At 40.5% G+C, this 12937-nt stretch overlaps 1 protein-coding gene across 32 annotated transcripts in view; it reads right to left on the bottom strand.

Annotated features, from left to right (window-relative positions):
• The window catches only part of PLEKHA5 (pleckstrin homology domain containing A5), a 205164-nt gene extending 192599 nt beyond the window's left edge, over nt 1-12565 (bottom strand). For 17 of the 32 annotated variants that reach the window (XM_087968693.1, XM_087968695.1, XM_087968704.1 and 14 more), the window contains exons 1-3: nt 12243-12484; nt 11989-12065; nt 7819-7876 (exon numbers count right to left, since the gene is read on the bottom strand). In XM_087968693.1, coding sequence (XP_087824819.1) covers nt 7819-7876; nt 11989-12065; nt 12243-12334 — 227 coding nt within the window. In that variant the 5' untranslated portion in view covers nt 12335-12484. Of the gene's footprint in view, nt 1-7818; nt 7877-11988; nt 12066-12242 lie in introns of all 32 variants that reach the window. The other 15 variants (XM_087968697.1, XM_087968701.1, XM_087968728.1 and 12 more) reach the window with 5 other exon arrangements.
• Between the last annotated feature and the right edge of the window lie 372 nt (nt 12566-12937).

The raw sequence follows: 12937 nt of genomic DNA, 5'->3' as shown, positions 1-12937 counted from the left end.
GCACGTTAAGTGAATGAGCACTACAATGCAAAGGCATGGAACATCAAAAACACAAAGATAATCCCCCTCGCTTGGAAAGTAAATTCCCATCTCTCAATATTAATGGGGAAAAGGCACTAAGGCAGCCTACCCACTGTTCAAAGAACAGATACAGAGACAACACTCACAGAATAAAATGTCAATCTTATGCAACACCATTCATAGAGTACATTTTGAATGCTGTGGCCAAGATTTTTTACTATGGACTGGAAAAAAAGAAATAACAATAGCACTTAGACCTATATACCACTTCATTATGCCTTAATGGACAAAGTCCATCCCTTTGAAGCAGTCCAATCAACAGAAGCAATTTACATCGTTTTATATTATACTTTATCATTGGCTGTAAATAACACTGAATTATAGAATTCTGCAAATGATGTAAACAAAGGCAAATGACTGTAGACTGGCTTCAACCAATCCTCCTTTTCCCCCCACAAGGATTTACCATAAAGATTATTTAAATGTGTGTTTAAATAGACATATAGGTAGTCCTGAGTTAACAACCACTCATTTAGTTAACTGAAGTTATGACTGCACTGAATGAGATGCTTTACATCTGTTCTTAAAGCGGCAGCCATTTGCAATGTCCCCATGGCCATTTGTGACTTTCACTTCTTGGTTTCTGACAAGCAGAGTCAGTGGGGATGCCATCAAGAGGTTGCAAATGGTGATCACATAACGTTGCGCTTAACAATTGTGTAGGATTTACTTAATGACTGCAACCGGAACTGCTGTCGAAAGTAAACACAGTCATATGACATCGTGCTTTGCAACCATATAGCTTAGCAATGAGCTCCTGATCCCAATTACTTCAGTCTCACTCACCTTGTTAACTCAGGATTGCTTGTAGCTTGATGGTAAGGTAAAAAACTGATAATCAAGAACAAATTGATTCCAGATATTAAAAGTTAAGGACAGCAGTGCTGCTTCCATGAACATCCTAAATAGACGATATATTCAATGTTTATAGCTTCTATTTTATCTGATAAGAGGGTTTGAGTAATCCCAGATCAAAAGGTGAGACTGTGCCAATGAAGTACTCTTAGTTTTGCATTTGAGGGGGGGAATGATGTGCTGAATGTTTAGGTACAGTGTATAGATTCTTGGAAGAGACATTTTGACCTAATGTGGAATCAGAATACAGAACTAAATTAACATTTATATTACTGTAGTGGCTGTAGACCCCAATCTGATTAGCAGTGTTATTGCCTCAGGTTAAGCACTCAGGAAAGCAAAAGAATTTGTCAGGAAGAGTTCATAATTGAAAGCCTCCCAAAGATGCATCTACCATGGGAAAATAAAGAGAGTTAGCAGTACATTTCAATTAAGAACATTTCACAAGTGCAGAAAACTGGCAGTGAATCGAAGAAACATAAGTAAACATGGAGAAATCAAGACTAATCCCTTGTATCTTTCCGGGCAATCACCCCCTTAACTAAATGCAACACAAGTTGAAACACTGTTTTTTTTAACAGTTCCTTTCTAATTGGTTTGGGAAACAATACTTTATTTCCCTGTAGACAAAGGCCATCCTCTTCAATAGAAAATAGACTGATCTAATGTTTAATATATTTTAAGTAAATTTGTCCCTTGGAATAGTTGACAAAGTGACTTCTTACCTTAACTATACATTAGATAATAAAACTAATATGCTAAGCTAAAAAACCATGAAGCTTGGGACACTTTAAAATAGAAAAGTTGAGCCAAGATGCATGAGACAACATACAGGTAGTCCTTGACTTACATCCGTTCATTTAGTGACCATTTGAAATTACAATGAAAAAAAAGTGGCTTATGACCACCTATTTAAATTAAAGAAATAAATAAAAATTTCATATTTACAACCGTTGTATCATCCCCATGGTCACGTGATCAAAAGTCAGGCACTTGGCAACTGTTCATATTGATGGTTGCAGTGTCCCTGGGGTCATGTGATCCCCATTTGCGACCTTCTGACACTCAAAGTCAATGGGGAAGCCAGATTCACTTTACAACTGTGTTACTATCTTAACAACTGCAGTGATTCACTTAACAACAGTGGCAAGAAAAATCATAAAATGGGGCAAAGCTCACTTCAAAACTCTCTCGCTTAGCAATCGAAATTTTGGGCTCAATTGTAGTCATAAGTTGAGGATTATCTGTAGCCTCTTTGTGTAAGCCCTCCAAATGCAGATTCCTAACCTTACTAAAATTCTCACCTGACAAGACTTTATCAATGACTAATCTGGAAGAAATTTTAATCTGAAAATATTTTTTCTTGGAAGAATACTATGTCTTGTTGATATAAAACTGAAGAATACAATGGTCACAATACTAAGCACTGGGATAAATCTTCCTTGTCAACATCTCATATTTATATCAACATCTCTTTAACGGTGTCAAACACTCTTGCAATTATCTATGTGCCTGACCTCTTGTCACCTTGCAAAAAATGTATACTAGAAGCAAAATCAGCAGAGTGGAACACTGCTTTTTGTGTTTGTTTGGGACATTCACAGGTCAGAAAGATAACACCCCAAACACCATCCAATTCAGAACAAAAGATCAATATGATACTAGCTTGGTTCTAGGGCCACCTGTTCTCTCACACAGTGCAAAGAAAGCACCAGGGATTAGAAGTTAATTATACGTTTCTGATTTCTAGGTGGCTTCATACATGCAAAATGCAATACAGATAATTCACTTTTCTTGAACAAGAACATGAAATGGAGAGACATGAAAAAAATTGAGGGAGAAAATGCTTCACTTAGATCACTTTTCCCTTTTTACTTCCTGAGGTACTTTAACTGATGCTTCAAGTCATTGTAAGAGATAGTACCAAAGTTTCAATTAAGTTTGTAATATAGCAACTTATGGTAAAAGGGAAACTAGTGAAGCTATTTTCAATTACTCTTCTCTATTGAAAACATTATTGATTGATTATGGGCCATCAATTCCTTTTTGACTCTTACTGTCCACATATTTTCTCCATGAGTTGAAATCTACTATGAACTAAATATCTTTTTTTAGGGTTCAGCATTAAAATTCTGATTATTCAAAGAACAATTTGTTTATGAGGAATTTCAGTACGCTTGTCTATTTTAAATTCTTAGTAAATAAAATAGTTGATTTTCCAATGCTAGAAGTATCTACTTTTTCAGATAGAACTAATCTATTTTTTTCCTTTAACCCGTACTATCAAACTGCAGTATCTGTATTCCTCTACTAAATTGAATTACAATAAAACCTGAAATCCTTCACTAAGCTCATTAAAAGTAAACTGCTATCACAACTTCTGACAAAACCTTATTACCCAAAACAAATAGACTCCATTTACCAGTCTTTGTTCTGGAGAACACTTCCAGTATGTAATTAGTACAGAAACAACATCAAGAAGGAAAAACAGGTAACAATATAGACAACAGTAATTTAATGTTATGAATATCATATACTCTTTTTAATTAGTATAGATTTCCCCATATGATTTGGAATACTTATGCAATAAATGTTCAAGCTATCTATGATGGCACCTGTTTGCAAAAAGATATCTTATCAGATTTTATTGGTACGACAGCCATAATTCAGAAAGTCTCCAGATCTAACTCCAGACCAGAAACTACATTTGTAAAAAAAATATGTACCATGCCTATGGAAGAAGCATCAAATATCCCATGGAAAAATATTGGAAATGCATGATGGAAGATACAAGTGAAAAAATGGAATGATAAACAATTGCTATTAGCTTAGCTTGTCATAAGCAATTTTACTGAGGAAAGAGAACATGTTCCTTGTTTTACTGTGGTCATTTTTAAAAAGGTTTCTTGGTTGTTAATAGGAATCACTGCTGTTTCTCTCTGTGATTTCACCACATTCTTTACCTCTGTTTATAATCACAGTTCATTAAAGGACCTGATGAAAATGTATAGTTAGGAAACTTCATTGCAATCCTACTTGCAATTTGAACAAGCTATTTCCTGTCATTGCTTTCATTAAGTAATCATATTGTTATTTTATCTATGTTTGAGATCAAGCCTTTCAAATCTGCAATTGCTTTCTAGTGATGTCTCAAGTAAGTCTGCCATAAATACAACAAATATGTGCAGAGAGTCCTCAACTTACCACCCTTCAAAGTTATGACTGATTCCCTCAAACGCTACTTAAGATCTAATTTTGAAGTTACAACATCTGCACCCTGTACTCCCATGCTCATGTGATCATATTTTGGGTGCTTGGCAACCAGCTCATATATATAACGATTTATTTGTAGCATCCCATAGTCACGTCACCACAAATTTTGACATTGTTCACTGGCTTTTGGCATCTACTTCTGGTTTCCATAAAAAATGCCTAATTGGGTATAATGGATTTCCTTAAAGAAAAGAAACAAAAAATGCTGAAAAATCAGTTTCAGTCATGTAATGCAGTGATCCCCAACCTTTTTTATGCCGCGGCCCGGTACCGGCATCAACTGGGCGCCGCCATCTTTTTTTGATGAAAAAGTGCTTCCGGTGACCTCACCGGAAGCACTTTTTCATCAAAAGATGGCGGCGCATGCTCGGTGAGCTTTTCTGGGTAGAAATGGCTTTCTACCGGAAAAGCTCACGAGCATGCGCCATCATCTTTTTGATGAAAAAGTGCTTCCGGTGAGCTTTCTACCCGGAAAAGCTCACCAGAAGCACTTTTTATCAAAAAGATGGAGGCGCCCAGCAACCAGCGGCCCGGTAAGACTTGTTCCGCGGACCGGTACCGGTCCACGGACCGGTGGTTGGGGACCCCTGATGTAATTCCTTAACTCCCAAGTGCAAGGAATAACTACCATAATCATGGGCTCGATTATGGTCATAAGTCAAGGACTACCTGCATGTTACTATTGCATATAGGTTTTCCTCATTTTTCACTTTACAAGTTTTCCTTCTGAAAATTTGCAGAGCATTTCATAAAATGACTAAATAGTTAGGGATCAAACGGTAGACCTGAGTTCTATTATTTTGCAAATGGAAGGACCACAACAGCATAACCCTAATCCTAAACCCTAACCCTAACCCTCTCCATGGTTCAGGGAAATCAATACCAGGTAAGATTAGAAGCTTCATATGTAAATATCTTTGCCAGATCAGTCAAGTGCTCGAATGTCTATAGTAGTTTTATGATACCATTTTCATCTATGAATCTCAGACCTAAACAATTGACATTTGCCTTCTCAAATACAACCTGTGCTGAGAAAATTATAATGATCCTAAAGATCCGAGTTCAAAGTTTGAGTGCCTTTCTAGATTCACATGTAAACATGAAAGCAAATGATACAAGCAAATTTACACAGCTAAAACAGCTAGACCAAACTATTAGATCCTTAGAGGTGTCAGATAGTTTTATTGTTATATTATTGTATTTTATGTGCTTAACCTGATTTAATCTACCTTAAGGAGCAGAAACTTAATAAATTAAAAAAATGAATGGGAGCTCTTCTCAAGAGAAGAATCTGACATCCAGCTGTAAGAAATTTTGTGAATCAATCTCTGAAGAATGTTTCACTGCCAGAATAAATGGATTACCAGCCTAAACCTAAGAAAAGCTGCCATTTTTATTATTTATATGACAAAGGTATTTATTTACAGGTAGTCCTTGACTTATGACAGGTTGCTTAGTTCGAAGTTACGACAAAACCAAAATAGGTACGTATGACCCAGATTTGAAGTTCTGATGGCCACCCTCCCCCAATTCAGTCATGTGATCACAGTTGGCAACTGGCCCACATTGATGGCCATTTATAGTCCCTCACAGTCACATGACTGCAATTGACAATTTTACTTTATTTTTGCCAGAAACTGGTTACTTCTGATTTCTGGAAAATACCACCATTGCAGACAAGGGGTTCACTTGGCGACTACAGAGTTCTCTTAATGACTATGAATTCGCTTAACAATCATGGTGCTTCACCTAACAACTGCCACAAAAATATCAGAAAATCAAGTCGATCACCATGATGACCTGTTTAACCATCCACAAAGCCTACAACTGTAATTCCAGGCTCAATTATGATTATAAGTCGTGGACCCTTATTTATTAAATTTAGAATCCGCCCATCTCATTCACCCACCGAAATATTCTGTATGACATGAACTGTCAGCCCCAAGAATGACACAGTAGTTTCTCTATTGTTGCTCATCTATAGACCGGAATCTTGCCAGACTAAAGCTATTGCCAGACTATTTGCTTCATTGTTAGATATATTCAGTAAACCTCTGGGGAGGGGGGTCCATCTTTACCCTTTTCCTGCATATCGAAGATTGCAAGCTACGTTGTCCCTTTGCTCCCTGGGAAAGAGCCCCTTCCTCTTGGGACTCTGGATTACATTCCACCACATAAACTCAATGCATTCTGCAAGATATGCATATTTACACCAGAGAGTCACACAACATTTCATTACCAAATTATGTCAAGAAAGCTTTAAAGAAGAGGAGCATATGCTTTCTGAGCTTTGGCATAATATTTAGGTAATTATTTCAATGACAACAGAATAACTTGATGATGAAGCACTATCAGCCACATGCCCACCATTTAACAGTTCTGATAACATCCTGTACTTAAACGTACCACAAAAATCATAAAACAGGAAAATTCAAAAATGCTTATTTTCTACAAAAACAGCACGATAACCAATATGCTACTGACTTCAGCATTTTCCACTCTTTCTCTACATTATTCTGCCGTATTTTGTTCCAATGGGCTATTAGGAAATTTAGTGGAATAAGTTATATTTCTGTGTAGAATACACAATCACATTTAATACACAAGTATGTCCATTTCCTAAGAATATCAAAACTAGAACACCAGGTTTGTCACTAAGTAGTAGGTTCTTTATGTAGGACAACAGAGATCATCTCAAACTTTTATAGAATAAAGAAGTACATAGTCTAACCATCCATGATGCTATTTATGGTAACTACCAATGGCTTCTCTAGATTCCATGAAGAACACTTTCCCAAGACTACCTAAACTATTGAAACCATTCTTTTTTATTCAATAGCCAGAAATTAAATAGAAATACATATGGACCGTTTTCTGAAGCTTTTCATCATGTAATAAAAATCCTCACATGCTGCAAAATCCTCCAATTATTATCATTACCCCACATTTTCAGGGTCACAGATGCAAACAGATAAATGCAGCCATCTAAGACTCAGATTAGGTAGGCAGGAGGACCCATAGAGCAGTAACTCTTTGTTGTTTTTTTCTTCAAATGTAAGTGTATTTTATTTATTAGATGTTTTACCCACCTTTATTATTTATTTCAATAAATATTTCAAGATGGCAAACATATACAATACTCCCATGGATGTGGGGTTTTATGTTTTCCTTAGCCCACACTACATTTTCCATCAAAATAAGAGCACCATGGCACAGAAAGGCATAACTCCCAATTTAACCATCCTAGAGTGGCCCAAATATAGGATATAAGTGCAGAAGTTGGATTTTTATGTGAGAAATTTGGATTTCCCATTAGGGCCAAACCTTTACAAATACTGTAGTCCTTAGCTGTCATGATCAAATTGCTATTCCTTAGTTTCACCTATCTCAAACAATCACTGCAAGAATCAGAAACATATGCCATTCTTCCTTCCCTTAAGCTACTGCCATAAGGCATTGTTGTTACATAGCAAAATCCCATTCTACAGATTATCTCACGCATCCATCTTGCCACCAAACTGCACTTTGAAAAGAATATAAGGCTCCTTAAGACAAAGTATATAGTAATAAGCAGGCGCAACAAAATATTGCATGCTGAGCTTCACTTACTTTATGTAGTATCTTGCACCTTCAAAAGTATATGCTTCTTCCCAACCTGTGGGTAGATCTAGAGTAGAAAAAAATAGTCTCATCATATGTTTGAAAATCATTTTATTGCACTAAGCATTTGCAATTGTTTTAGCTTTTTATTCTACAATGTTTCAAAAGAAAACAATTTTATAACTCATAGATGCCCCAAATTCTGACTCATTATGAACTCAAGAGCAAATAAGATTTAAATTATGAAAGTAAAACACAGCTCAATAACTAATCCTAAAGACTTTTAAGTATTGCCACAAATATTTCTGAGTATTATAGTTCATCTCTTCAACTACAGATAGAGATACTGAAAAATGTCTTCCCACATCTTAAGTTAACTAGCTTCATTCACTTCATGTAGCTGTTGTGCCAATCGTAAAATACCTGAGCTGAACTACTAAAATGGTATCTAGTTAAACATTATTACACATAGTTGATGTCCAAGTATCAACATCTAGCTCAGGGGTATCAAATTCAAGGCCCGGGGGCCGGATCTGGCCTGCAGGGTGTTTAGATCTGGCCTGCAGGGCCGCCCTGGAAACAGTGAAGGACTGGCCCACAGTGCCTCTGGCAGTGAAAACAGAGCTCAGAAGGGTTCCCCAAGCTCCGTTTTCACTGGCAGAGGGTTGCAGGAGGCCATTGTAGCCAAAAATGGATCTTGGAAGCCAGTTTCGCTGGCAGAACGCTCAGGCTACCAAAGGCGCCCCCGACACGTGTGACGTCGAGCTGGCCACACCAATCCTGGCACGCCCCCCCCCGAGGGCCACAATCTTGATGTGGCCCTCAATGAAATTGAGTTTGACACCCCTGATCTAGCTATATTTTCAAGTTTTACTTGGAAGCATCCACAAGTAAACCAATACAGGTAATCCTCAATTCTCAATTGACCTCAAAATTTGACTTTACCACAGGTGATCACGTGACCCTTGGAAACAGCAATGGTCCTAAATATAAACCAATTGCCAAGCAGCTGAATTTTGATCACAGGATCACGGGGAGGCGGCAAAGATTGAAACTGTGAAAAACGGCCACAGTTTCCAGTGTCATGGTAACTTTGAACGATCACTGAATGGACTGTTGTAAGTCGAGGACTATCTGTAGTACAGAGATTTAATTTTCACTATTAATCTAGTGACGAGGCAAGAGAGATATGCTGCTTCTCTATAGTCATCAATTAAACATCAATATTTTGAATCTCCTTTTAAAAACAAAATTCAAAATTCTCATCTTTAGAACAAAAAACAAAGCATTGTGGAGAAAATAGATCACTAAAGCTGTGCTTAATTACAAGGCTCACTGCTTAAAATAGTCATTTCACCTACTGCACTATGCATAAATACAGCTGGCTTTGCTTTTTATAATAGTCCCATATATATGTTTGAGCACAGGTAATTCAAATACTTTGGGTGTTAGAATATTTTGGTGAGACATTTAAAGCTATTTTGGGACCTTGATGTAGAACACTTCTGCATGGTAAACATTCTATAAACAAAGAGCAATTAAATTCAGAGATGCTTTCCTCAAGATAAACATAACAAGTTCCCACAATCACAATTAAAAGGTTATACAAGCCAGCGTAATATAGCTTTTCACATGTTATTTCCATGTAAGAGTAAAACAGCAGGTCTGATTGGTACAATTTCTTATCCAAATATTATCACAAGAGTATTCAGAATTTGCCATGCAAGCCTGAAGAAGAAATTCCATTTGTCTAAAAACAAGGCTTTGTTCATTATCCAAAATACCTTAAAAGCAACCAAAACGGATTTTTTTTTCTTAGAGACATTAACATATTTTGGCACTTGCAAAACAAAGCAAAGCACTTATTTAAATGGTAGAATGAAACACAATACATCTGAAATGTGAGGGGGAAAAAAACTTCCTTCAGTAAAGGCAAAAGCATTAATTTAAGACCAGGATGGAATTACAGGAGAAAAACAATTGCGTTCAACAGCCAAATTACTCAAGCGCATCTGCCCCTTCCCCTTACCTGCTGGACTTTTTCAATTAACACAAACACTAATTATACAAGGAGCAGGGAACTCTTCTCAATTAACCAGCAGCTCTGGTTTCTGACTCTGAAACACAGCTGGCTATAAACTATCCCATGACATTTCCCATAACTATGACTAGGAAGAGAGATAAACAAAAGAACTTCACTCTGCCTTGAAACTGGTCCCAGGTCACATGGAGTCAAAAGCAAAGACTAATGAAATCTAAAAAAAAAAAAAAAATAATGCAAAAATGCCAGACCAGTCATCCTAATCCAAATATCCTTGGATTGCCTTTCCTATTTTTCCCCTATTTCATACATCCAGTTGCATAAAGGAAAGAGAAGCGGGGAGCAATTGCATTGCTGAATAGCAACACCCATTTCCCCATGGCATTGTTGATTGATGTGCTATACCAGCAACCAATTATTCTTTTTCCAGCCAGAACCTTCTCTGCTGCTTTTCGTCTCCAGAGAAACAAATGGCAGAGTCTAACCCCCCCAATATTCATTTGAGCAAATGCAGTCAAATTAACATACATGGGCACCTCTTAGTTCTCTGGATGTGTACCTGGAGAAAGAAGAGTAGCAACCATGCAGAGAGGCAGGCTAATAAAGCAGCAAAAGTGAGCATACATGAGAAAGTTTAAAAGTTAGTTGGGTTTAAGGATGCAATAACTTGAAAATAAATGATAGAAATGTGATGCCAATAACACGAGTATTTTGTAGATTAGTAACAGAGGTCCTGGTCAGAATTGGAACAGGGATGCTAATATTCATCCAGAGTCAATATACTGCTGGAAAAGGCATTTTAAACACAGGGAGAAAGCTGGCTTAAAGGATGACAAAGAAACCAGAGGAATTTTTTACTTGATAAATACAGGGCCATAGATGCCCAAACTGTCAATCATTAGGAGATAACAATGGATTTACAGGGATGCTCCAATCAGATGCCTGACTTGCCTAGACAGAGTTCAAAACAATATTCTAAGTCCAGGACCCTTAACTTAGGAATTACTTGGTTAAAGGATAAACGGAGAGAACAGAAAGACAAGGTGATGCTGTGAAAGGGATGGGGTGTGAGAAAGGAGTGGGCAGGTTTATGATCCCAGAAGAAGAGCTTCAGATAAAATGACAAAGAGATAAGGTTAGAGCAAGAGAGAGAGGGAGGGAGAGAAGGTATTTCAGTGATGATTGCATGAAAGGTGAAACAATTAATAAAATCTCCTTGGTTCAAGTTATGAGGGAGAGGAACAATTTTCACAGAGCAGAGAAAAACGTATTGCCACAAAATAAATGATAGTACAGTAGTCTTGAACTGAACAGGGGGGGAAAAAATCTTGCATTCAACCAAAGGGCAAGTGGCACAAAGAAAAGCAAATAGGTGAGTCAAAAGGTCAAGGAAAAACAAGGGAACAGGTTGGTTGTTTTTTTTTTTTTATCCAGAGGGAAAGTTTTGAGCCACAGGAGGAAAGAAAAGGACGGGTTCTTCTTCCCAAACCTGAGTTGCCATACCCATCCCTCCCCCCTCCACCACCACAAAAAAAAAAAAAAAAAAGGCCAGCCAAGTAACAAAACTTTTGGGATGGGTGTCTATGTTCAATTACAGTGAAACAATAGGCTAAAGCTTAGAGGGATGCAGCAAAAGGGAGGGAACCAACCGGAAAATTTGGGAATTGCAGAACCGAGAAGGGGGAATTGGGAAAGGGGGGAGGAGAAATGCAGAGCAATATACACCTAAGGAAGTCCGAGAGAGAGAGAGAGAGAGAGAGAGAGAGAGAGAGAGAGAGGGGGAGAGAAGGGTCAGTTTCGGTGGCCAAAGGCCAACTCAGGGAGAGGCTGGCAGGCAAGGCAAGGGAGAAGGGAGAGGAGGAGAGTTGAGAAAAACGGGGCAGCATTAAAATGTTGATTTGGTTGTGGGAAATTTTAAAATTAGGAAGGAGGCAACGGGAGGGAGGGGGGCTTTCCAAATCCGGGGAGGCAGCAGGGGTGCAGGAGACGAGGGGCACCGGTGCACGGAGAGGAGGGGAGGGCAGGGCAGGGAAAAGTAAAGCAGGGATGGTGGAAACAACTCCCTCCCTTCCCCCCACCCCCCCCCCCCACACACACTTCCCCGCCCGATGCCCTCCAGAGGAAAGTGCCCGCCTTACCTGGGCTGCGCCGGTGCCCGGTGATCACCGCCTCGCCCGTCAGCGGGTGCAGCCAAGTGGTGCTCTTCGCTTCCTCGCTGCCAAAGGGTGTGGGGGGAGGGGAGGGGAGAGAAGAGAAGGGAAAGATGTTGAGGGAGGGGAGCTCGACACCCCCCACCCCGGAATCACCCCGCCTCGGCCGCCCTCCTTTCCTTCCACCACCCCACCACCCACTCTTTCCACCACCACCCCCGCCCCCGCTCCAGCCGGCTTACTTGATGAAGAAGATGCGGCCACCGCGGCTGATGCCGAAGCTCCAGCTGGCGGGTAGCGAGCGCAGCCGCTCGGCGCTCAGCTCCGCCGCCATGTCCGAGCGCAGCCCGGGCGAAAAGCGGCGCGCGCGGGCACGGCGAGCCGAGTTCGAGGGGAGGGAGGGAGCGGAGGAGGAGGAGGAGGAGGAGTGGGAGGCGCGCGCCGGCGGGGGCGCGCGGGCGGGAGGCCGCCAACCAGCACCTGGGCCAGCGGGGAGAGAGAGAGAGAGAGCGGGGATGGGGGAGTGAGGGAGTGAGTGAGTGAGCAGTGGCGGTGGAAGAGACGCCCCGCCCATTGAGCCGAGCGGCGGCCAACCAGCGCCTCGTTTCTCCAACCTGGCTCCTCCTCCCCGTCCCTCCCGGCCTCCCTCTCTCTCTCTCTCTCTCTCTCTCTCCCCCCGCGACCCCGTCCCGCCCGCACGCGCGCGCACGCGCCTCGAGACCCCGCCCGCGAGGTAATTTAGTTTAAGGTGCCGTCGAGGCGGCTGGACTCGTTGGTGGCTGTGCCGTCGATCGCCGCCCCCTCCCTCACGTCGCCCAGGCGCTCGGGATCCTCCGAGGCTCTTCCAGGGACGCCCACCGCGGATCCTCTCTGCCCCCGGCTTGATCCACGGCGTCTCCCAGCAATCTTGGGGAGGGGGGGTTGCAACCCCCGACCC

The sequence above is a fragment of the Notechis scutatus genome, chromosome 6, assembly GCF_049901735.1.
Source record: "Notechis scutatus isolate UNSWTSFEM ecotype Mainland chromosome 6, rNotScu1.2, whole genome shotgun sequence".
Taxonomy (NCBI): Eukaryota; Metazoa; Chordata; class Lepidosauria; order Squamata; family Elapidae; genus Notechis; species Notechis scutatus.
The sequence above is the reverse complement of the archived record's forward strand: the minus strand, read 5'-3'. Positions and strand labels throughout refer to the sequence as shown.